Below are 26315 nucleotides of genomic sequence, written 5' to 3'. Positions count from 1 at the left end.
ATCTGTCATAGTCACACCATGCCATCAGTGTTTTAACATTATCAGAACTGTTCTTTCTGTACCAGCCCCAGACCTTAATGTAATTTTGTAGCTTTTTGAAAAAGTAGTGCCTGAATTGGGGTTCTCTCCTCCATTCCTTCCCCATGCCATTTTACTTTTGTATTGTGTCTATTAGAGTATGAGCCCGCAAATAGACGCTGCCTGGTTTTGTTTTGTTTTTAAATCACTGGACTCTTAAAAGTTTAGGACCTTTATAACTATCAGGTGGATCCACAGTTGGGTACAGAATTGTACTCAAAGAGTGCTTATCAATGAATCCTTCTCAAACCAGGGGGAGCAATACTTCAGGTGCAGATTTGTATTTGTATGTGCAATGTATATAGCTCATGGGGTGCAATAGGTAATTGGCTCCTATACCCTCCCAGTTCCCACTTTGCACTGGCTCTGATTATTCATTCATTCAATTTGTATCCGACCCTTCCTTCCGAAAAATCAAGTTGATCCCGAAGTCTGCTTACCAATGAATGCCTAGCAGCAGGTCTCTAAGGGCTCAAGCCAAGATCTTTCCTAGCCTTGCTGGGATTCTTTCACTGGTGATGCCAAGGATCAAACATCTCAGGCCTTTTGCCATACAAGGCAGTCTTCAAAGGAAATGCCTGTACTCCCCCGTGCCTGTCTGCCTGTAATTTTAACATAGAAAACTGACATTTGATTTCAGATTGGTTCTCTTCTGCTTTCTATCCCACAATGGTAAAGTGCATAAATGCAGAAGAAAAAATGCAGACTCTGAGACAATTGTTATTGTTATTGTTACGTGTGAACACAGCCACCAAAATTATGCTTTCTGGTTCAAAAGGTCTGCTTGGGGATGGGTGAATCTGTCAATTTCAGTTTTTCTGTTTCCCATTTTTCCAACGTTAAGTTCAGTTCTTCACATTTCCACATCAATTTGTGATTTTAAAAAAAGTTATGAGGTGTCAGCATTTAGTGTGAATTTCTCCTATACTACACGTTTTTATGCAATTTTGCCTAATACGCTCATTTTTGCAAAGCAATTTTCCCTGACGTTGTTGTTATGTGCCTTCAAGTCGACTATGACTTATGGCGACCCTATGAATCAGCGACCTCCAATAGCATCTGTTGTGAACCACCCTGTTCATACCTTGTAAGTTCAGGTCTGTGGCTTCCTTTATGGAATCAATCCATCTCTTGTTTGGCCTTCCTCTTTTTCTACTCCCTTCTATTTTTCCCAGCATTATTGTCTTTTTTAGTCTATCATGTCTTCTCATGATGTGTCCAAAGAATGATAACCTCAGTTTCATCATTTTAGCTTCTAGTGATAGTTTTGGTTTAATTTGTTCTCACACCCAATTATTTGTCTTTTTCACGGTCCATGGTATCTGCAAAGCTCTCCTCCAACACCACATTTCAAATGAGTTGATTTTTCTCTGATCAGCTTTTTTCACATCCATACATAGAGATCGGGGAATACCATGGTCTGAATGATCCTGACTTTAGTGTTCAGTGATACATCTTTGCATTTGAGGACTTTTTCTAGTTCTCTCATAGCTGCCCTCTCCAGTCCTAGCTGCCTTCTGATTTCTTGACTATTGCCTCCATTTTGGTTAATGACTGTGCCAAGGTATTGATAATCCTTGACAAGTTCAATGTCCTCATTGTCAACTTTAAAATTACATAAACCTTTTGTTGTCATTACTTTAGTCTTGTTGACGTTCAGCTGTAGTCCTGCTTTTGTGCTTTCCTCTTTAACTTTCATCAGCATTCGTTGCAAATCATGAGTGGCTTCTGCTAGTAGTATGGTATCGTCTGCATATCTTAAATTATTGATATTTCTCCCTCCAATTTTTGCACCTCCTTCATCTTGGTCCAGTCCCTCTTTCTGTATGATAGGTTCTGCATATAGATTAACGGTCTCACACCCTTTCTGATTGGGAGTCTCTTGGTCCAGACTCCTGACATTGCTCTCAAGTTCTTCAACACCCTCTCACCACGTTAAGGTGTGCATCCTAGAAAGGGTTCCCTGACATAGTGCATTTTATTTTCACTATATTATTTTCACTAATATTTGCCTTACTTTCACTAATATTTGCATCTTTATGCAAACTTTACCCTGGTATATGGAGTTTTGAACACATTACCTGGCTGGAGAACAGCATTGCGAAATTTGGAGAAGGATGCATTTCGAAGGGTAGCTCTGTTTTGGTTTGTGTATTGTTTTGGAAAGTGCAAATTAGGTAGGCTGACCTTTAAAAGTGACCTGAATCGAATTCCTCTCCTGCCCCTAGTTTTGCTTAGCGTCACCTGTGAAAACATCCTCCAGACTCTGGGAATTCATATATGAAGCTTGAAATTAATTGGCCAGAAGGCACATTTGAGTGAGAAATTCCTTTCTGTTTCTACTTTAACATTCTGAACTTCGCGTCAGTACCTGGAAACCAATTGTTTGATCACAAATCCAGCTCTGGGCAAAATGTAACGTATCCCAACAGCAGTTCTACGCAGTTTCCACTGTGGTCGCTAGTTGGCACTACTCTATTTCCTTTATGCCTCCTCTGGCATGTGAGTGATTTGACATAATCCCCTACCTCGGTGAACCATAAAAAGCTTGCTTGTGTTGTTCTGTGCGGGACATTCATGAGAATGTTGCAGATTTGGCAACCCCCCCTGCCCCCATCTGCATTTCAGCAGTGCTCTCTTGGATTGCTTGCAAATTCATATTGGGCAGGGAAGGAAGGGCCTTACAGCAGCATTCACTTCCTTTGCCTTGGCTTCTGCCAAAGGGACTGAGACTCCTGGAATACATCTGGCTGCCTCTCTCTCTCGTCACCTTCTAACTGCCAGAAGCCATCGCCAAACGCAGCTGTTTAAAAGCAAAGTTCAAAATGTTGGGAGCCAGTCTTTCAAACCATGCATCAGGCCATTTCCTAGAACCAGTCCCAACCAAAACAAAAAGCCTTCAGCCAAAACCCGGAGTAGTCTGGTTTGCTGAAAAGTCATTTCATTTTAATCCTTTGCCAGTGCACATTAGATGCACGAGGCTGTAATCAAGTATATGCTCCTTTGGAAGGAAGCCCCATGGAATTCAAATGTGGCTTCTGGGTAAAAGTGCACAGAAACAGACCACAAAAGATTTGGAAATTTGATTATTGTATATTCCTTCAGTTACTGCATCCACAATGGGTTCACAGCTAATAAAGATACAACCGTTCTTTAAGTTTCTTAACAAAATGTTAAAAAATTAAGAAGTTGTCAAAACAAATGGACACAGAACAGACAGACTGAAGATTTAATACAACATTCATTTCCTAACAATGTATTTCATGAAGATAACCAGCGACACTCGAATGACAGCATTCAAAATCGGAAAAGCACAATTCAATTCTTCAACCTAGCTAGAAAAAAACAAAAACTCACCAGTGGAACTCCAACAATGACAAAAAGGGAAGATAAATTGTGTGTGTAAGAGGTGAGATAAGGATGTTTCAGAGCACAGTTAGAAAGCTCCTAGAGGAATACAGTATTTAAAAAAACAAAACAGCTCAGGAATCACCAAATATAAAATGTAATACACCTGTTAAAATGCATAAACCAGAACTAAAGTAAAGGTGTCCCCGCACTTATAGTGCGAGTCGTTTCCGACTCTTAGGGTGCCGTCTTGCGACGTTTACTAGGCAGACCGTATATATGGGGTGAGATTGCCAGTTCCTTCCCCGGCCTTTCTTTACCCCCCAGCATATGCCAGGTACTCATTTTACCGACCACGGATGGATGGAAGGCTGAGTGGACCTCGACCCCTTTTACCGAAGATTCGACTTCCTCCTTCCGTTGGAATCGAACTCCAGCCGTGAGCAGAGCTTCGGCTGCGTTACCACCACCTACCACTCTGAGCCACGGAGGAAATCTAAACCAGAACTAGATGACAAAAAAAAAAAAAAACTTGCCCAGAGCTGTTGGATATTTTTTTAATTTATTTTAAAATTGTCTAAACAAAAATAATTTTGTTTAGAAACAATAATAAAGGTGGTGAAGAGGGAAATATTTTTGTATGTATAACAGACCTGAAATTCTCTAGGTACAGAACAATTTTTAAAACACTGTCTCTGCCACCAGGCTCACAATCTTTAACAGACAAGATACAAAAGGTAGGAAGGATGGCATGGGAACAGGAAAGCAAACAAACACGGGCTCTGATTCATCATTAGAGTTACATAATAAACATTAATAAAGGCAGAGGTGACTGACAACGACTGGTGTGCATGTGTGTGTGCAAGCATGGGAAAGGCTCATACCCCAGCAGGTCCTTTCAAAAGCCCTGAGAGGCCCCGGGGCCCACTTCCAGCTTTTGAGAACCCTAACCTTAACAAAATGAATAAATGACGACACATGAAAACAAAATAAGGCATACACCACCACCCCAAAAGCAAGACACTAAAATGTAACAATTCTCTGCTTTTCCACACACATCTGTTTCTGTAGCTAGGCTTTTGAATACAAAGCCTCTGTCTACTTGATAAGAGGATTGATCCTGCTGGTGTTCGGCAGTTCGTTGTGTCAAATAATATTGGTTTGGTTGCTTTTTCCGGACTGTGCATTGCTTTAACTCCCAATTCAACTGAAGTAGCGCTGCTTTTGGCACATCCTGAGAGCAAACAGCAAAAGTGGGTGGCATCCAAGACCGCAGGAGGAAGAAGGGGGGGACCCCAAGATGCCAAAAAATCAGTATGTGAGTATATTGTTTGTTTTTCCCCACATGTCATTTGGTATTACATTGTGTGATATGAGATGATATGAACAAATTACTAAATGGATCATTGTATGTTTTAATTTTTAGCCCCTAATGAAGGCCAAGTCCAGAGTGGCCGAAACGTGTTGGGCTTCTTTCCTCTTCTTAATAAACCGATTTGGATTTCTTAATCAAGCAATTCTCCTTTTTTGGCATCTTGGGGTCCCCCCCTTCTTCCTCCTGACATCCTGAGCAGCCAGCACGGCTAATGCCCCCACCTAAAAACTGTGCCAACCTGCTGCCTTTAGTTGCCCGTTAAGGGATGCCAGAACTTCTGGAGCTGGGTGTTAAAGTTTTTCAAAAGGCAGTGATAAAACCAGTAGTGTAGTGGCAAATTCAGAAGTGCAGGGTCCCTTCATGATTGTCATAGCCACCCCTCTCTGTCTTTTTTCACTGCGGGGTTGAGAATGAGATCTTTGTTCATGCCTTCTCTCACAACAACAGATGTCCCTTTCAGCCTGAAAGGTGAGAGTGTTAGTTACTGGAAAGAGTCTTCTCAGTGGCTGATCTCACCTCCTTTCACTCTGATCAGCTCCAATCAGCAGGAAATGACAAGGAAGCATGTTAGAAGGCTCTTCTTGTTGGCTAACACACTCCCCTTTCATGCTGATTGACTCGCAAGATGCTGGAGACGTAGGGACCTTGCTGGGACCCTGCTCCCAAAAAGGTATGGGGTCTAAGACCCCCTGAGACCCTGGACAACTACACCACTGGATAAAACCTGCTGTTCAATGTGGTTAGGGATGTAAGATGCTCCTTCCACGGAGTCAGAGCACCTGGCTCATACTGCCTAACCCGGGCATCTGTGTTATCTATGGCAGCGGCGCCCAAAGTTTGAAAATAGCTGATGGTCTCAACGGACAATGTCGTGATTTTTCTGCCTGCTGCGGCAATTACAAGGCGCTGTGCTAGCTGCCGTATGGTCTTCCCTTGTATTGGTGCCTGTTCTTTTCTTTCTTTGCATTTTATGGTATTTCAACTTGCATTCCATAGAATTCATATTCAAATGAGAAGGAAAAGAAGCAATAAAATGGCGCTTAAAGACCAATGGGAATATTTAATGCGGACTTGCTCTGGACCACCTGAGTGAAGCTGATGGACCACAGTTTGGGAACTTCTGGTCTACACCAGAGAGACTTGCTATCCAGCATGGGATTGTCCCTGGACCACACCTCCTTCCCAAGCCACACCCCCTCAACAGCCCTCCTACACACCTGCCTCAAATGCTCCTGCCTAGCTGGAATGTCTCCTGCCACTTCCACTTCTGCCCCCACCCATTTTTGCCCTGGCCCCACCCACTGATGGGTGGCCAGTGGAGACCGGCGACTCCGATGTCAGTGGGGCAGTGAACCCTCTCCGGCTTTTCGTCCAGACTTTCAAGGCGACATCTACGGTGCTGAAAGACACCTTGGACAGCTCCTTGGAAATGTGGTCTAAAGCCTGGAGTGGATTTGCTGCCCCGCTGACATTGGAGCCGCCAGTCCCCATTGCATGTGGCTCATGGAAGCTTCCCAATAAAGAGATGCAGCCGTAGGGCTGAAAAAGGCTCCATGCCCCCGGTCTACACTGACTGGCAGCAGCTTTCCAGGGTTTCAGAGGGGAGGCTTTTCCAGCCCTGCCTGGAGATGCTGGTGACTGAGCCTGGGACCTTCTGCATGCATCGTGTACTCTGCCAGTGAGCTGCGGCCTGACAGCATAGGTAATGACAACATAAGTAACTGGGGGTAGCTAACGCCCCCCTACAAGGAATGGGCGTCTCTCAATTCTGGGTTCTCTCAGTTACTCATTTTTCCACTCTTAAGTTCAGATCTCCGCATTTCCACATCGGTTCATAGAATTATTTTTAAAAAGTCCTTATGAAAATTCAGCAGTGTTTTATTATTATTATTATTATTATTATTATTATTATTATTATTATTATTATTATTATTTTATTAAATTTATTAGTTACCCATCTGGCTGGTTATCCAGCCACTCTGGGCAACGTACAAAATAAAAGGTACAAATACATTAAACATTACAAATCTGAAGCAAAAGTAGTAAACCCTAGCCCACCCCAAAAGCTTGCCTAAAGAGCCAGGTCTTCAAGGCTCGGCGGAAACTCATTATAGAAGGGGCATGGTGGAGATCATTTGGGAGGGAGTTCCACAGGGTGGGGGCCACAATTGAAAAAGCAAATTTCTCCTAATATAAACGTTTATGTATGCAATTTCCCCACATTTTTCCCTTCCATCCTTCTCAGCACCTCACCGACCCTCCCCCACCTTGCCTACAAGTTCCTACAAAGCTCCTGTTCCAGGCTGAACAAAAGCACTCACAGAGCGTACTAGGAACACACTGCAAGAACCCATTTGCAAACATGCTTTCATAGACTCCCAGAAGTGGAAGGGATCCTTCTAATCAGTGCAGGATCTGCAATGCATGATGCAACTTCTTTTAAACCCTAAATGATATTACATAAACGATTGCATGGCTGAAAAGTTTGGCTGTTCAATGAAATGTTTGGCTGTTCGATTTCCTTGCCTTTGCGCTGTCTTAGTCAGCTGTTTTTTTTAGTGCTGGGCTTTCTGGTCTGCTGTTCTGATGGTTAGTTTCAAAGGTCACACACGCAACACACGCACACATTGATGTAATTCTAGAAGCTGGGTCTACCAGGGTATTATAATTTTCTGTGCTTCTCCAAGTGGTAGCAGATGCATTAATGGCATTCAGAAGTGACCCGTTGAAGACTAAATGGGGCTCAGAGCATCACTTGTAAAAACATCCAGAGACAAGTCTGCTGGCAGAGTTCACTCCCACCCCAGGTGTGGGGCCAGATCAATCGATGCAAACGGGAAGGAGTCTGGCAGGCTTCATGATTTCTAGGAATCAGACACTGCCGTCACCAACCTGAAGCGGAAGAATGGCCAGAACTGTGCTGGCTCCCAGCACGACCAGCCAACAAAGCAAGCCAGAAAGGAGGTCCAGCTCTCCAGATGTGCATTTGCAGAAATGAAACCAAAATCATCATTATGCATGTTTTGGGGTCGTACAGGAGGTGCAAGGCCAGTGCTAGGCTTGGGGGTAATAACCTTTAGTAGTCCATTTCCTGTGGCAGTCCTGTAGTTCAGGATCTGCCTTGCATGCAGAAGGTTCAGTCCCTGGATAGCTCCAGGTAGGGCTGGGAATTATTGGATTCAGTGTCTACACATTTATCTCCTGCTGCTATTAAACTGCTTGATGGTGTAGATGGGATGGTATCATCAGGATTCACTGTTTCTTCTCCTGCAGTTGCAGAATTCTCACTCTCCACAGCTTGGCTTTATGAAGTAGGAACTAATAGGAACTCCTGTTGTTCTCATTGGCTCCAATCTTCAGGAAATGACAAAGCAAGTAAGACTCTTCTCAGTGGCTAACTCACTCCCCTTTCATGCTGATTGGCTCATAGGACACTGGAGATGTATGGGCTGTGCTGGATCTGGCTCCCAAAAACATAAGAGGTCTAAGACCCCTGAGACCCTGGACGAGTACACCCTTGGTGGCTACGGATATGTAGAAATCTCTGTCATTCGCGTGGCTGGAACTCAGCTTACTGTACATAGGTAAGCCACATCCTTTGCTCTTCTTGCCCACTTCTGCCTCAGGTCATTGGCATGTGGTCTCCAGAAGGAGGCTTGAGAGAACATGCGGCCCTCAGGTTGAAAAAGGTTCCTCAGCCATGACTGAAAAGTGAATTCAGTGGAAGCTGTGTCTTTCGGACTGCACTGCAGTCTGTGCGCGCTCCTAACATGACTCAGATCAGGTTTAGAATAAGGGACATTTAGAAAGGTGATCAGACAAATTCAAGGCTAACATTACAAGAGTCTGCTGGATCGGGCCAATGGCCCATGTGGTCCAACTTCCTGTATTCACAGTGGCCATCTAGATGCCCATGGGAAGCCCACAAGCAGGACTTGAGTGCAAGAGGTTGAACGATTGTCATACAGAGGAGGGCCGGGATCTCTTCTCGGTCGTCCCAGAGTGCAGCACACAGAATAATGGGCTCAAGTTGCAGGAAGCCAGATTTCGACTGGACATCAGGAAAAACTTCCTAACTGTTAGAGCCATACGACAATGGAACCAATTACCTAGAGAGGTAACACTGGAGGCATTGAAGAGGCAGCTGGACAGCCATCTGTCGGGAATGCTTTGATTTGGATTCCTGCACTGAGCAGGGGGTTGGACTTGATGGCCTTATAGGCCCCTTCCAGCTCTACTATTCTATGATTCTAAGAGCTCTCTCCTCTCCTGCAGCTTCAGGCAACTGCTTTTCAGAAGCATACTACCTCTGACTATAGTGGCAGAGCACAGCCATCATGGCTAGTAGCCACTAATCGCCTTCTCCTTCATGAATTTGTCTAATCGTCTTTTAAAGCCATCCAAGTTGATGGCCATCACTGCCTCCCATTGAAGCAAATTCCGTAGATTAACTATGCTCTATGTGAAGAAGGACTTTCTTTTGTCTGTTCAGAATCTTCCAACATTCAGCTTCATTGAACGTCCAAAAGTTCTCGTGGTATGAGCGAGGCAGAAGAGGTTTTTTCCGTCCACTTTCTCCAGGCCATCAAAGTCTCTTTCAACCATAATCCCCGTTCTGGGAACGGGTAACCCTCCCTCTTGATCACTGCCCACCCACCCTGGTTCCAGGTATCTGTCCCCACTTCTCATCGGCACATTTGTGAAGGAGACGAAGCAGAGATATAAACATCCTTGTTTCTTTTTTCCAAATTCGAAAGGGATTAGAGCAATCGTAGGTATGTTTAGGTCTACCCTCTGGGGGCATCTCGTTCTCAAAAAGGAAAGAGTGAAATCTGTCCATTTTGGTTTCTCTGCGTTCATCCTTTTCCCCGTCTGAAATTCATTTCTTAGCATTTCCATATCAGTTTATTTATTTATTTTATTAGATTTATATCTCATCCTTCCTCCCAGTAGGAGCCCAGGTTCAAAAGCCTTCACGAAAATTCATCAGTGTTTTAGTGTGAATTGCTTCTAACATACACATTTCTGCAAAGCAATTTTGCTTAATATATACATTTTTGCAAAGCCTAATATAATGCACTTTTGAACATTATTCCCTCAAAAATATGTGTTTTTTTATACATTTTAGCCTAGTAGACACATTTTTATACCCATTTCTCCGCTGGCGAACTGCATTGCATGTGCAAACTTGGAATGATGGCTATTTTTCAGTCTGTGCGTTGTTTCAAAATGTGCAGATTAGCTAGGTCTGCCTTTAAATGAGAACTGAATTGAATTTCTCCTCCCCCCCCACCCATTCTTAAGACAACAAGGCACAAACTGATCATTCTGAACCACCTCCAGGCTTGGATCTTTGAAAACCTGGACCACTGACTCAACCAGGGTTTTGTGCTTTCCCCCCTCTCTTTGGCACTTCTGGATTAATTTGTATGGAATACCCTAAAAAGAAAAAAGTTCTGGGGTTCCTCAAGCTGAGTCACCTTTGCCAATTCTTGAGCGTGTCCTTCTTCCCAAGAAAGCAGTCGCAATTTGATTATGTCAGATGCAATCGATACTTACACACATGCACTCCGGCCCATTCCAGTCTCTCTTCTCTGTCCTCCCCACACACACACACATTGACTCTCTGGAGCGCATGAAACCCAACATCAATTGCAAAAGACTTTCTGACTTCTCACCTATTTGTGAATATCGCTTTGCCATGTGCGTCCTTAAAAACACACCCACAACCCACCCACCCACCCAGCAGTTCTTTTCTCGCCATGGGGAGAAAGGGCCTTTTAATTGTGGGCCTTTAAAAAAATCCTCCTCCTCTCCCCCTCCCCCCAGCGCAAGAGGGGCTCGGCAAGCCAGCAAAGTGGAAGTAATCCTTCTTTCCACCTCAGCCTCCTCCCCTCCTTACATTTGTCCTTTCCTGTTTCATTCAGCGACTTGACAAATGGCTAAAGAGCATCAAACCAGCCACCCACCCCCGCCCTGCCTCCCCTCCCAGCCCTTTTCACCTCCCCATCCCCCTGATTGACTGGAGACCTCCTGGGACACGGAGAGGAAGGAGGCCTTGAGGTCACGACCTCCAGGTTCTTCAAAGGCCCTGCCGCTGCCCACAGCTGTCGAGGCCCCCACTGGCCAGATACACAGAAGATTAGCAAAGAAAAATAAAAGCAGGGGGGCCTAGGCAGGCCTCAACCCCCCCACCCAACCCCCCAGCTCATTCCAGCCAGAACTGACACATGGGAGATTCCAGGTCTTGAGCAAGGAAAATGGAAATATTTAAGGAAAGTGGGGGGAGGGAACTACAGAGAAAGGAGCATCCTGAAAAAGCCATGCCCACCCGCACGTTGCTCCAGCAGCCATTTTGTAAATGGCCATCCCGCCCGGCAGGACTCCCGCCCAGGCATCTTTCCCGCTGCTTCCTCTGCCAGATGTGAATGTCGTTAACGTAAGGGAAGGCCAGAGACGCAACTTGCAGCCGGCATGGACTTGACATCCGCATTACGGGCCAAATTGAGAGAGAGCTGGTTTCACATTTGAGAAGGATGGGCGAATTTGTCGGTTCGGCTTCTTCCAGTTTCCCCTTTCCCAATCATACACGTCCACATCAGTTTGCAATAAAAAAAAAAATCCTCATGAAAATTCACCAGCATTTTAGCATGAATTTCTCCTAACATACCCGTTTTTGCATGCAGTTCTGCCAAACGTACACATTTTTGCAAAGCAATTTCCCCTAATGTACAAATGCATTTTCGTATGTTATTTTCATGTATATATGCTTTTTTATGCATACTTTACCCTAATGTATGCAGTTTTGTACATATTACTTGGCGGAAGAACTGCATTGCAAAATTCAGAAAGATGCGAATTTCAAAGGATGGGTGTGTTCCGGTTCAAGTATTTTTTTTGGAAAGTGCAAATTAGGTAGGTTCACATTTAAATGCAAACTGAATCAATTTCCCCCCCCAACCCTACATTTTTGACCAGTTTTCAAGAGATGATGCCTCAAGACTGTTTTCATACAACATTGGAAGCACCTTTACACCATCCTGGACTCTTTTGTGAGTGTATGTAAAAACTGGTTAATGCAAGATGAATGCAGAAGACACAAACACACAGCCCTGGCAATCAAATGTATATTTTAGCCAAAGGATTTTGTGGTGGGTTTTTTTTTTTAAAAAAAAAGTTAATTCCAGTTGCAGGAAATGCAAAAGAGAGATTTAACACTCCAGGCTTGGGAATTTCAAATATATGGATCTCACATGTATGTGAAAATGACTCTCGCAGATAGCATCCGAATAAAGCGAAACTGGGAAGGGATTGCTTTATCCCCACTCGACGCTCATACTCTAGACTGAGCACTTAACACAGCTTTAGTGTCAAGCTACCTTCGTCCTACTTGCCGATGGATCTTTCCACCATTCTTTTTCCTGTACGTGCTTGAGTGGAGATGCTACACTAGGTCCGTGATTCTTGTTTAACAGAAAAGTAGGAAGCTGTGATCTCGTATGGGAAGTATAGAGTCCCAGCTTCATACTCTGTTATGAGAACTTGCTAAGGATATAAGAAAGAGCCCTATGGACCCTTTTTTGGAAGATCCCAGCTTCTTAAAGGCTCATACATCTGATTAAAAAGGAATAAGGGGAAGGCCGCAGCTCAGTGGTAGAGCATCTGCTTTGAATGCAGAAGGTCCGAGGTTCAGTCTCCAATGCCACCTCCAGATAGATCTGGGTGAGACTCCTGCCTGAAATCTTGGGAGAGCCGCTGCCGGTCACAATACTCAGCTAGATGGACAAGGTTCTTATGATGCCTTACCCAATATGAGTCCCCACCTCTCGTCCCACATCCTGTCTTGTTCTCTTGATCAGGATATAATTATAAATACTCCATCCTGGAATGATCTGTCCAATTGTGCCGGTGCCTGCCCAGTCGTGTGGTAATGTTTTATATGCATGTTTTCCGCATAACCAATAATACCCTGGGCGACCCCAAGTAGGATATACAAACTGAGTTCCATTGCCACATGATTTCCAGTATATTTTTGAACCCTTTCCTTGGGTTGGATTCAATCCACACATATTACTAAACCACAGTTGATAGCCAGGGGATGTTTACATTAGCCAATAGGTGCAATTTGTATTTCTAGACAGGGCTGGACCTCCATCCAACATAGTAAGGTTATATTTTATGTTTGTGTAATGCACTTCCCAACCGTTCTTATGTGAACAATTTGTAGCCTTCCATTCTTTGGTGAGATTCTTGATCTCATCCCAGAAGTGGTTCTGCTTGATGTCCAATGTTACCTGACATAAGGGATAATTCCCTATAAAATATGAATTAGGTGTTAGTGGTCGTTTAAAGCAAAAGGGTGCCTGTTCATATTTATGTATAGGGTGTCTCACAATCAGAAGTTTCATCAAGTCTTTACTTGGATCACGGGCCTTATTTTTATGCCTCAGGAGCGTCCAGAGATCTTTATAAAGGGTATAAATAGCAGACCATTTATCTACTGAGAAAGGCTTTGCAATAATAGGGAAACCTTGATCAGCATGTGAGGGTGTATGTGCACATATCCAACAATCTGTCAACTTTTCATTCTGTGACACCTTGTTTCCCAAAGATATTAATGAATTTGTGTGCCAATCTCCTTGAGTAAATATGCACAAATGAAGCATATAAAAATTTCGCAACATTTTATACCAGATATTCTTCTATCAGAAACAGCACTAAGATCAAAAGCAGAAGAAAAAAGAAATATAGGCTGCTGAGCAGAAGCAATGAATAAAAGTCTGTAGGCTGTGAGAGGTCAGATCCCACTTGGCAAAGTAACAAGTTCTGTCGTCTCTGATGTCGGCGCTGACACAGGTAACTCGAATGGATAGCAAGCCATATGTTCCTCTTCACCTGTCAGCGCTAGGCTTACAACTGGACTTTATAAAGGCTTTATTATGGCCCGTGGCTACTGCCTCCTATCAGTCTGCCAATCCGTACCCCAGGTACTAGTATTGGACTGTTAGGACTCAGGAGTGGTTGCCACTTTCCCAGGTCTCAGATCATAAGACGACCTTTCCTTGTTTGCACTGGGTACAGAAGCAGTCTCTGTCTTCTTGTGCTTCTGAAGTGGTTCCAATGGCAAGGCGTCTGGGTTCAGCTCAGCTCCAACCTTTTTACACTGCGACACATGCATCCAGTTGACTGCTCCCTTCAGTTTAATAGCAGAATGGGCTGTCAACATCACCAGGTAGGGACCTTGCCACCTCGGTTCCAGGCAAGTCTTTCTGCGGAACACCTTGACCACCACATAGTCACCAGGCTGAATCGAATGATCGGGCTCGGTAAAGGGCTCTGGGAGGGCCTCTTTAACCTGTGAATGCAATGTTCTGACAGCATTAACCAACACACAGCAGTATTTCAACAACGCCTCATCCCATAACTGTAGAATGAAAGGGTGAGAATGAGGGGGCGGTGAATATGGCATGCTCATGGGCCGTGCCATCAAGATCTCATGTGGAGACAATCCATGTTTGTGGTTAGCTGTATTTCTAATGTGGAGAAGGGCAAGTGGCAGGGCATCTGGCTAATTGAGGCCAGTTTCTTGACAGATCTTAGCTTACTCTTCAAATCTGAGTTCTTACGTTCTACCCACCACTCGACTGCGGATGATAAGCACAGTGACGATGTTGTTAGATCCCTAACATCTTACACAGTTTTAAACACTTGTCCAGTGAAATGGGATCCACATTTACTGTCTAGCCAGTGTGGTGTAGTGGCTAAGGTGTTGGACTACGACCAGGGAGACCAGGGTTCGAATCCCCGCACAGCCATGAAGCTTACTGGGTGACCTTGGGCCAGTCACTGCCTCTCAGCCTCATGAAAACCCTCTTCATAGGGCTGCCATAAGTCAGAATCGACTTGAAGGCAGTACATTTTTAGAAGGGGAAGACCAAATCGCGTGATAAGGTCTCAGACCAGCTTTTTTTGCCACTGTGGTTGCATCTGCATGTCTTACAGGGTATGCTTCAACCCATCCAGAGGACATATCAATCAGAACCAACACAGACTTAAATCCTGCACATTGAAGCATTTCTATAAAATCCATCTGAACACTAACAAAAGGACAGAAGGGCTTCTGATGTGTTGAGGAAATGGATTTTTTCAGCTTTACCAATATGGTGTTGCAAACATATCAAACATCGAGAGCAAAAATCATGTGCTCCAGAAGAACCCTGGGGCAAACCATTCCTGATTAATTGCTGCAATCAGCCCTCCTTTGCTCGTTCGTGCCTGACCATGGGACACACAACCAAGAAGAGGCAACAATTCACAAGGAGCTGCCACCCGGCCATCAGAAGAGTAACAGGAGTCAGGAGACAGGGAGCAACCAGCTTGTTGCCACATGCGGATCTCTGATTGTGGAGCAGAATCCTGCAAGATTGCCAACTGATGGAGTAAGTCAGCACCTGCAGCAGGAAGGAATGAACCCTGGAAAACATCAGCAGGGGCTGTGGGCCAGCAAGTGTGGCTCGGCGTGCAGCACGACCTGTTCGGTTTTTCCCTTGGGTAACTTCAGATGTGGAACTGGTGTGGGCTTCACATTTAACAACAGCAATAGCAGAAAGAACCTGAACAGCATCCAAAAGACCAGCTAGTAATGGGGCGTGGCTCACCTGGGAGCCTGAGGTCATAAAGCCTCTGTTGTTCAAGATTTGGCCAAATCATGACATGCTCCAAAGTCACACCTAGAATCAGTGTAAATAATAACAGCTTGTTTGGACCCCAAGATGCATGCTCGTGTGAGTGCTATAAGTTCAGTAACCTGAACAGATTCAACAGTGGGGACAGAATGTGCTTCAAGAACAGTATGGAGTGTGCACAGAGCATAACCTGCTACTACAGAACCAGAACCATCTTGGAGGCAGGAACCATCTGTGAACAAAACTAGACCATAGTTAGCAATGTGTTGTTCAACCAGATCAGGTCTATGGGTAGTGAGAGTGTCCACTATTTGCTCACAATCATGGGGTTCACCATCTTCCTGTAGGGGTAAAAGAGTGGCAGGATTAAGAGGGCTGCAACGAGTTAAAGACAAATTTGCTGGGGCAAGTAAAATGGTCTCACATTTAGCCAAACGTGAAGCAGAGAGGTGCTGGGTCTTTCCTCATAACAAAAGAGTTAAAACTGCACGTGGTACAGCAGTCAATGGGTGGCCCAGTACTAAAGGCACAGCCTTTTCCACTAGAACAGCAGCTGCAGGAACTGACCAAAGGCACGGAGGGGGACCAGCTGCCACATTGTCCAGGGGAAAATTGTAACAAGCCACAGGGCAAGCCTTATTCCCATGGGTCTGTGTAAGAACATCTTGAGCAAAGTTAGAGCACTCATGACAATGTAGAAGAAAGGGCTTCGTATGATCAGGCAGTCTTAGAGTTAGGGCAGCAGATAGTGCTCGTTTGAGCTGGATGAATGCATCCTCTTCATCCGTAGTCCAAGGTAAAGGCTCAGGAACAGAGTCTTTAGTGAGAGCCTGCAAAGGAGATGTAATGCTAGCATAATTCAGGATCCATTGTCTACAATAACCTGTGGTGCCAAGGAGGCCTCTCACTTGTTTCTTCATAGTTGGCTGTGGAAGCTGGAGGATACTCTGAGCGTGATCAGGAGAAATAAGTTGTTAGCCTTGAGAAATCAAATGGCCTAAATAACTAACCTGGGGCAGGCAAAACTGCAATTTGGTGCAAGACACCTTATGGCCACGTGAAGCCAAACACTGAAACAGATGTATAGTATCAGTTTGACATTCCTACAGAGAAAGGGAACATAAAAGGTAATCAACATTAACACAGGCTTGCAGGGGAAAGTGATAGAATCTAGATCAGCTTTCAGAATTTGAGAAAATAAAGTGGGTGACACTATGTACCCCTGAGGTAATCTTGTCCAATTTAGCTGCACCCCCTGGTGGCACAAAGCAAACAAGTATTGTGAATCAGGGTGAATAGGAATAGAAAGGCAGAGCAGAGATACACCACTGGAAAATGGGTTGCATCAGGTGGAATGGAAGAAAGAATCGTAGCAAGATTGGGCACCACTGGACACACTGGCTGCACATATGGGTTAATGGCATGGAGGTCTTGGACATATCTGAATTGAGGCTTACCATTGGGTCCAGGTTTGGCCTTTTTTACAGGCAAAATTGGCGTGTTACATGGGGATCTAGTTGGGACTAGAATACCCTGTTCCAATAGAGGGGTTATGACAGGTTTCATGCCCAATTCTGCTTCCTTAGAAATAGGATACTGAGGCACACAGGGTGGAGGGAGATGAGACTTTAACGTAATGTGGATGGGTTCAGCACTTTGTATTTGACCTATGTCGGAACCATGTTCGGCTCACAGGTTGGAAGGAACTGCGGATAGAAGGTGGTCCAACTCTTGAGAAACACTGGGGGCAGAAGAGGGCAGCCAAGAAAGTTGGGGCCCGAGACTCATCTACATCTAAATATATGCTATCTGGAGAACAATAAATGACACGTCCCAATTTGCACAGCAAGTCCCTTCCTAATAAGTTGACAGGGTATGAAGAGCTGACCAGAAAGGCATGATTCTCAGAGATAGGGCCAATAGAGACAGTCATGTGGGTCGTGACGGGGTGAACCATGGGTGTACCTGAGATACCCACTGCTGTCACAGTTTCCCCGGAAAGAACAGGAGGGGAGGACACAGACTGTTCTGTCAAGGTGGATAGAGTTGCTCCAGTATCTATAAGGAAAGAGACGGGTTTATTATTAAGAGACAAAGATATATAAGGTCCAGTAGAATCAACAGGCACAGAGAAAAATTGATGTGCTTTGCCTTTCCCAGAAGATTGTCATTGGTTGTCACTTGAGCCATTGCCAGCAGGTTCTTGAAAGTTAGGCAAATTCACAACTTTCTGTGGACTTCAGGGGCAATTGGTTTTCCAATGACCTAACTGCTTGCAATAATTACACTGATCATTTGGGCCCAAATTTCTACATGGCTGATCCAGTCTGGTCTGATTACAGTTATTCTGAGGGCACCTTGGGTTGCGATGTTGTCTAATTAATTGACCTTGGGGTACCATTAAACACTCCTCCTTTGATTTCATAGTTTGTTTTTTCTTTTCCCAAAAATGACTATATCATCAATGGGTTTACTTTCCCAGCTGGTAACTCCATTTTCTATACTGTCATGGAGTTTTGGCGGCAGGCCTTGGACAAAGGCAGCAACAATAGCTTGTGGGGTAGTTTCTTCTGTTTTTTCCATGCCTGAATGTCACTCAAAGACTTCCCTCAAACATTGAAGGAAGTCTCTAGAACTCTCAGCATCTTGCTGTGTGCAAGATTGTATTTTAGACCCATCTGTTCTGTGTGGGCAAACTACAGTTATAGCCTTAACGAGATTGTCTAAGGCTTGGGCATAAGCATCTGAAGTGTCTGGTGCAGCATCCCGTGGCCAATGGGCTTCAGGCAGGGGACGCTTAAGAGTCTCTCAGGGCCTTACACCTTAAAGTAATTGAATTACATCTGACTAGGTTGGTCTATAACAGCTACAAATTAATTCTAATTCTTCTCAAAACCATGTGGAATCTTCTCTGATTTTAGGCATGGTCTTAGAGATGCGATGAAGGTCTGCTGCAGACCAGGGTGCGTGCACTTCTTGAATCCCCCCCCTTGCCATCAGGCATTTGTCTCAATGGAAAATTAGTATTGTAGGTAGAGTTGGCTCTTGCTCTGGAGGGGCCAAGTAAATTATCAGTCCATGCCCGCCTTCCTAGTAGCGTGAATTTAGCGCCTGTTGGGGTGGTTCCCTGTGTAACAGTCCATTTTTGATGTTCAGGAGGTGTAATAGGATCAGTAGTGGAGTCTGGAGCTGGCACAGGGATAGGAGATCCGGGTATTGGGGCTGAGGCAGGCGCTGGAGGGTCGGGTAAAGGAGCAGAGGGAACACACCAGTCTAACAAATCCTCTTATTCATTTGGTAAAGGTGGGTAAATTGAGCGCATGGCAAATTCAGTATTACATTTTGGAGAAGGCAAGCCAATTGTCTCCTTTTCTTTTGCTGCCAATTTCTCTTTTACGTCTTTCAATTGCTGTTTTAATTTGTTCTGGCACTCTTGGTGGGAGCGTACAAGCAATTCTTTGGGTTGCTTGAGGGTTTCCTGGCTCCATTGGTACCACACATCCATTTGACGTGGGTGGCTGTTTTCCAGTTGCCTGCATAAATAATTTAGGTGCTCTAGATCAAAAGTGCATTCCTGGGGAAAATTAAAATCAGGCTTGGTGGAGGTATAGCCCTCCCACCTATCTAAATACCTACATGACCCGGGTCTATAATAATTGTACATGTATGCAGCCAGAGTCCTTTTGGAGGAGGCACCACTGACTGGCTGAAACCCATTTTCAGCCCCTAACAACAACAGAGGGAATTCAAGTTGGAATATCCAATTCCAGCCAACAGGTCTTTTCAAACAAAATAACAAAATTGGGAAGACAATACCGATAGGGTCTTTCAACAGGGGTAGCCTGAGATCAAGGTCTTATCTGACACCCTCAGTCATGCAACGGAGATACAGTGGGACCAAACACTACGTGCCGTCTGAGTGGATATTATTCACAAAGGGAGACAAGGATTGGCTTTTTGAGGGTGTTTGTTTCCCTTATCAATGATCAGGAGAACAACTCACTGGGCTACACCACAGAAGGTATATTGAGAAGACAACAGGCTGACACACAACGCTTTGCCATTCACCACTCAAGAGCTTTCGTGTTAGGACTAAAGTCTCTTCATGCCGGGCAGCTGGATGGCTGACGGGGGGGGGGCTTGGGTGGACTCTCTGAGGTCCTCAAGCCTGTAAAGCGTGCCCCACATACATACAATGTCCATGTTGCTAACTTGTTTCAGCAACGTATGTACACCACTGCCCTTTCAGACTCTTTTGTACACGCATACATACATTCAAAATCTCAGGGGGACCAAAAATCCTTCAGATTAAAAAAAAACTTTTCAGATCAGAACAGAAACAAGGTTGAAATCTGCTTAAATAACACAAGGATGTCTCTTACCATGTCCCGTCCCACCGTCTGCCCCGGGGAGCTGCCGTGACTTCCCAAAATGAGATTTTAAATGGATCTCTTACCATGGTTTGTGCGCTTTAGGGAAGGACGGAGGCTCTGCCAGGGCTGCAATGATGGTCCAGGCTGTGTGGAGACATCCCACTTCTTAACACCAAATTCTGTGGAGGAATTCACTCAGAGGCAATTTGAACTGAAGCCAATTTCAAGTTTATTCAAAGCATACAGTGCTGGACAGCCAAGCAGAAAACTGCAACTGACTCTGTTTTTCTAGAAAATGGCACAGAAACGTCAGGAGATGAAACTCTAACATTTGGAGCATGCGTAATACAAAGGAAATTCCTTTAGTCTGTCTACACCCTGATTATCTATAAATTGCTAGGACATTTGCTAGGAAGTACTTGCTAACTAATGGTGTAACACTTTGAAGCTGCTTATACTGTTGTAAATAAGAGACTTCAAGGACATGAGATACTTCAAGACATGCTTGCTTAGCCAGCTGTTCTATCAGTTTTTCCCCACAGTCTGCAGTTTTTACCCTCTGCAGATATTCCCAGACAGAACCAATTTTTTCAGATACCCAGAATCCTCTACATCCTGGTTACTTACTTCCACAATACGTCACTGTATGTCTTGAAAAATCAATGAAAGTAACAAAATAGCTGTTTCCACCTTGCGAAGTCTTTGGCATTGCACCACAAATGTTGCTATGCGTTATCGCTAGAGGGCACTTTGCTTTCCTTTCACTTTGCTTTGAAAACTGGGTTTTATACCCTTGGCCTTAATGCAGCATGCATCCCTGCTCTCTGCTTTGCAAGGCATAACCTCCATGCCTCTTGCTTAGGTTCCCTTTCTGGAGGCCATTCACTTTTGAAATATCCTTGTGCCTTCTCTTTCACAACGTTTGCTTTTTCATCTCTGTAGTTCATACATCCCTTCTCTTTGAGCAGCAGTGCAATACACTTCACCATCACGCGATATTACACATTGATTTCTTGAGAATTCAACCTGACGGCCTTTGTCAATCGTTTGACTATAGGTGGCTCCTACTGGGAGGAAGGATGGGATATAGATAAAATTCCACTTGCCATTTCTGGTATATAGAGATCCTTTAGCATTATCTCTTTAGTACCACCTGATGTTTCACAGAGCAACATCCCGTTGCCTATGCCTGCAATTTCAGCGGTCTATTGCCCACTAGCCACACACTTCCTGTATTTTTCTCCAGGTATGTGAAGAATTCAGTTTGGGGTCATATGCTTTGCTGCCCCCAAGACAACATAAACAATTATTCTCAGTCCCTTTCCCAGACATTAATTGCAAAGTCATAAGATTTGCTTTCTCTTTACAATCAGATTTCCCAGTGATCTTGTTTTGGGAGCAGTCCCTTTTCAAATGATGTTTAGCTCTGCACAAAAGCATCCCCTGCCTCTCAGCTTGCTCTCTTGGTTTTGTTCTTGGAAGTAGCTTGATTTGCATTTGTTTGGATTGGCCCTGGGGCTAAGGTAGACATTAGCATTTTGGCTGATCACTCCTTCCTGCTTTTGTCCTAAAAGTCTCTGCTCTCACAACCCCCACTATCTCGTTCAAGGTTTTCTTTTGCTGTTATAGCACTCAAAATAAATGTTTCTAGGGATTTTGGAAGAGAGCTCATGAAAAACGTCCACCTTTAGAGTTTCTTTCAGTTCTTCTCCTGCTTCATTCAAGCTTTGAATTAGTTCCAAGTAATGGTTTAAATGACCTTGGAATGATATCCCTTCGTTCATCTTTTGAGCTGAAGATGCTTCTGTACATTACATGTCCCCATCCTTTTCTTTCATGCCCTTCCTTCAGGCTCTCCCACATTTCTTTGGCCGACTTGCAGGCTTGGATAAAGGCAATTTGGTCATCACTTACTGAGGAGATGACAAGATAGCTTGGTGTTTCATCCTTTTCCTCCCAGGCATATCTCACTTCCTGGCCAGCATTTGTTGCTGTTGGATCCCCGTTGTAACACCTTTTCTTGTCTCACATGGGACACCATTTGAAAAGCCCAAAGAGAATAGTTGTTCTCCATCAGTCTGGTCATTGGCAGCTTCAAGATCTCAGCCATCCTGTTTATTTCTTTCCTTATTTCTCAGCCTGGTCTCTTGGTTGTGTGTGATTCTATGGGAAGGTGCTCAAACTTCTCTGGATTCACTGTACATCAACTCTGTGCCTGGGCCCAAAACCTGTTAGCAGAATAGCAAAATGCCAGTACTAGCTGAGCTGTGTGTGAATCCTGGCTGAAGGAGCCCACTTTACCCTGGATATAATTACAGTGAGACTCTGGGTTTCACAAAACAAGAAATCTTACATTTATTGGAGGACATACATGCTGTTAGGAAAGATCTTAGTTCTAGCTAACTAAAGTTGGAGATGCAAAGAGCCATGATGGCTCTTTCATCTCTGCAGGAGAGAGAAAAAAATGAAAGATGTCTCTGCTCCCAAGGTGGGATGAAGAAGAAAGGAGGAGTAGGAAAATAGGTCAGCAACCCTAACAATATCAGTCTAGCACGGGAAGGTCTGCTCAGACATCAAAGGATAGTGAGACAGTTTAGGAAGCTTGGAGGTTCCCCTCTTTATCTACTTTTCCCCATGCAAACCCCCAGCAAGATAAGTTGTATCCCAACATTTCCAACTCCAGGTTCAATCCCTGACATCTCCAATTTTAAAAAAAGGAACAGGAAGCAGGTAATGGGGAAGTCTTTTCTCTCTGGAGAAACCTTCGACAGCTGCTGTCACTTAAGAGTAGAAACGACTTGGCTAGATGGACCAGTGGTCAGATCTGGTAGAAGACAGCTTCCCATGTCCATGCATATGCTTACAAGAGACTAGAGCAGCCTTTCCCAACCAGTGTGCCTCCAGATGTTGTTGGACCACAACTCCCATCAGCCTCAGCCAGCATTGCCAATAGCTGAGGCTGATGGGAGTTGTGGTCCAACAACATCTGGAGGCACACCGGTTGGGAAAGGCTGGACTAGAGGAAAGCCCCCTTTGTCCTACAATGTGAACTGCAGCAGAAGCTCTGGCATAACTCTCATGGTGCAATTCTAACCATGTCACCTCTGTCCTACTGAATTCAATATAACTTTCCCCAAATTAAGTGGGATTAGAATTGCAACCTTCTTCTTTCATTATTCTTAAACCAACATACAAGGAAACAGTGGTAAGCAGTTAGGGAGCTGTAAAGCCGGGATTAGGGCCCTCTAGATATTGTTGGACTTCAAACTCCCATCAGCCCCCAGTGAGTATGGCAGGTGGTCAGGTATGATGGGAGTTGGGAGTCCGGTAGCATCTGGAAGGGCATAGGTTCACCACCCACATGCCCTAAAGCAACATCTGCCAACCTTTGGGTCCCCAGATGTTTCTGGACTACAACTGCCATCAGCCCCAACCAGTGTGGCCAATGGTCAAGAATTATGAAAACTAGTCCAGCAACATCTGGGGATCCAAAGGTTTGGAAAGGCTGCCCTAAGGAATAGCACTATCAAAAGCTCTGTTCATTCATCAGCTGTTTGCACACCATAGATCTAAAGCACATTTCCTCCTCTCCCCAAAAATCCTGGGAACTGTAGTTTTTTTAAAGGTGCTGGGAACTGTACGCCTGTGAAAGGTACACTATAGTTCCCTGGATTTTTTGGGAGGGGGAAAATGTGCTTTAAATGTGTTGCAACTGTATGGTGTGTACACAGCCATTGTTGAAACCGCTGGTCAAGATAAAAGGACAAACATTGACAGACGGCGTTGCATAGTCTGTTAACTGCATCCACAAAATAACCAGCAACCAAAGCCTCTCTTGGATTTGCATGGAAGTCAGCAGACAAAGAAAACAGACTGACCCTTCAGCCCAGTTGGTTGCTGGCTACTGGTGCAAAAGTATGCAACTCAAGGAGCTTGCTACTTTCACCATGAGACCAGCTGCACTCCTGGCCACCTAGGCACACAACCGCAACTCACCTGGTACCAAGAAACTATCGGAAGTTGCCAAATGCAGAGAGGTTGCTTTCGAAGTGGCAGGGAGGGGCCTTGGCCAGAAAAATGATCTTGAATGGGCCAACCAGCCCCTTAGCCCTATGTTTCTGCCTTCTCAATGCAGCTCTGCGAGGGTGGCTGATGCCCTTTCATTATTGCACTGCTAGCTGTAAAGTTGGACAGTAGTGCAACAGGGAAAGAGTAGCAGACTACCCCGTAGCATACTCTTTGAGTTTCCCCCTCCCTTGCAGCTCCCAAGCCCCCTAAACCATGCCCTGTCACACACCCAATAAGAGTACACGAATCAGAGAGTTGTTTCTTTGTAATGACCCTTGAATTCTTCCAGCTTTTTTTAAAAAAAATCATTTGCTCAAGCACAAAAAGAGAGACCTTGCTGCAAAAAAGCTGAAGGTGCATACTTGTTGGGTAACACAAGTCCTTCCTCCTCCCCGAAATTATAAAAACATCTCAGGAATCCAATCCCGCTCCTCTTCCAATGTGTGTTTACAATATATTATTGTGCCCTGGGGCAGGGGGAGGGCTACTGTGGCAGGTTGCCGGGCCGAGAAACAGTAAAAGAGAGGTGGGGAGCTTGGGGGAGTGGGCGGAGGAGGGTGGGGGGCTGCCCGTAGACAGAATGCACAGGGAACCCCCTCGCTACAGAACACTGGAATTGTTTAACACCAGCGTTCAAAGACCCTGCCGTCGGCAGCAAGCCACAAGGCCTGAGATACAGAACGTTCCAGCCTTGATCAGAGAATGGCTCCAAGGAGGCTGCTATTGTGCCCCGGCCCTCGCAGGACTGGTTGCTACTGGGAATTGATTAGCGCTCTCTCGCTCTCTCCCCCGCCACCCAACTCCTCACCCAACCACCACCCCCTTACCACCGCCACCCCCTTACCACCGCCACCCCCTTTTCCCCTTTTGGGGCCAGAGTTCTGCCGCTCTGCTGTTTTTCCAATCCGGTCTGAAGTCTGCCCCCTCCCTCTCTCCGTTGCCCTTTTCCCTGGGCCTCAAAAGGTCCCAAGAGAGTGCAGGGAGACCACCTGATGAACAGTAGGCCACCCACTCTGCCCTTTTCAGGCCCTCTGTCAATCCCACTTCTACTTTGACTGATAGTATACAAAGGAAGAGGGAGGAAAGGGACTGAACAGGCTTCACCCACTGTTTTCCCACATACCTTCGAACTGAGCTCGGGAGGAGGGGGGGAAGAGAAGCTTTTATTGATCATACAGAGCCCTCGTTCCATCGGCTGGGGAAACCCATGCTACCAGGCTTCAAGTGACTGGATCAGGCTGCCTGCAACAGGCATTTGCATTTAGTTATGCAGGCTGTGTTTTTTTTAAAAAAAAATGTTTTAAGTAAAAGAGACTGCAGAGCTATGTAACGCTTCTGAGTTTTTACTGGGTGAAACGACATTTGCTTATCAGATGAAGTTAGCTGTGGGAGCCGAGAGACTTTTTATTGGTATTTTTACACTGGCCACATTCCCACATAACGATAAATCGGACTTTCGGGCTTATTGTGGTTTGCCGTGAACAAACAGCGTGTCGATGCATGCTGGCTGACTGCTCCAGCGTCGCTCCGCCCCTGACACGAGTGGAGTAAACAAAACAGGAAGAAGCCTTGGCTTCTCGTGATGTCCAACCCAGGGTTTGTTGCTCTCTTAACAAGCCACGGTCAGCAAGCTAATGTCAAACCATGGTTTCCGGTTGACTAGTGGTTGTGGCTTGTTAGGGGGCAACAAACCACGATCCTTGGTTTTGACGTAACCGAAAGCCAAGAGGAGAAACGAGGGAGAATTCAGTTCAGTTTGCTTTTTAATGCGATCCTACCACATTCACACTTCCCAGACCAATATGTCATCCAAAATGCAGTTATCCTTGGAAATTTGCACTTTTCCAAATTTTACTATGCAGTTCTCCAACCAAACAAGGTGTACAAACGTGACTATTCAGAGGCAGTGCGCATAAGGCATATAGCAGTGAAAATATGCAGAGAAAGTACATTCTATTAGGGGAAATTACTTGCCGAAATGTGTACGCATCATTCAAAACTTGATTTAAAATGTGCATATTAGAACTGCTGAAATGCTAATGAATTTTCATGAGGACTGTTTATATAATTTCCATGAGGACTTTATATATAGACTGCGGTGGAAAGATGGAGAAACTAGTTTAAGACTGGAAAAAGGACAAACCGAAATTGACAAACCTGTCAATTTCTAAGGCTTCCTGGTGTGTTTGATTCATTTCTATCCCACCTTTTCAGGTTCTCCCCCTCCTCATTTAATCCCCATAACAACACTGTGAGGTAGGTTAGGCTGAAAGGCAGTGACTTGCCCAAGGTCACCCAGTGGGACCTTCATGGTTGAGTGAGGATTTGAACCCTGGTCTCCCAGGTCCTAGTTCAACACTCCAACCGCTACACCACTCTGGCTGTCCC

The 26315-nt window shown here is 44.9% G+C and overlaps 1 protein-coding gene across 1 annotated transcript in view; it reads right to left on the bottom strand.

Annotated features, from left to right (window-relative positions):
• Positions 1-13470: 13470 nt before the first annotated feature.
• Positions 13471-26315, bottom strand: part of LOC133373457 (uncharacterized) — a 43034-nt gene continuing 30189 nt past the window's right edge. Inside the window, exons 3-5 of the mRNA XM_061603237.1 lie at positions 17465-17544; positions 16497-16589; positions 13471-14156 (exon numbers count right to left, since the gene is read on the bottom strand). Of these exons, the coding sequence (XP_061459221.1) occupies positions 13806-14156; positions 16497-16589; positions 17465-17544 (524 nt within the window). The 3' untranslated portion in view covers positions 13471-13805. The remainder of the gene's footprint in view (positions 14157-16496; positions 16590-17464; positions 17545-26315) is intronic.

This window comes from Rhineura floridana, chromosome 19 (assembly GCF_030035675.1).
Source record: "Rhineura floridana isolate rRhiFlo1 chromosome 19, rRhiFlo1.hap2, whole genome shotgun sequence".
NCBI classification, from domain to species: domain Eukaryota; kingdom Metazoa; phylum Chordata; class Lepidosauria; order Squamata; family Rhineuridae; genus Rhineura; species Rhineura floridana.
This window is presented reverse-complemented; position numbering and strand designations above follow the sequence as displayed.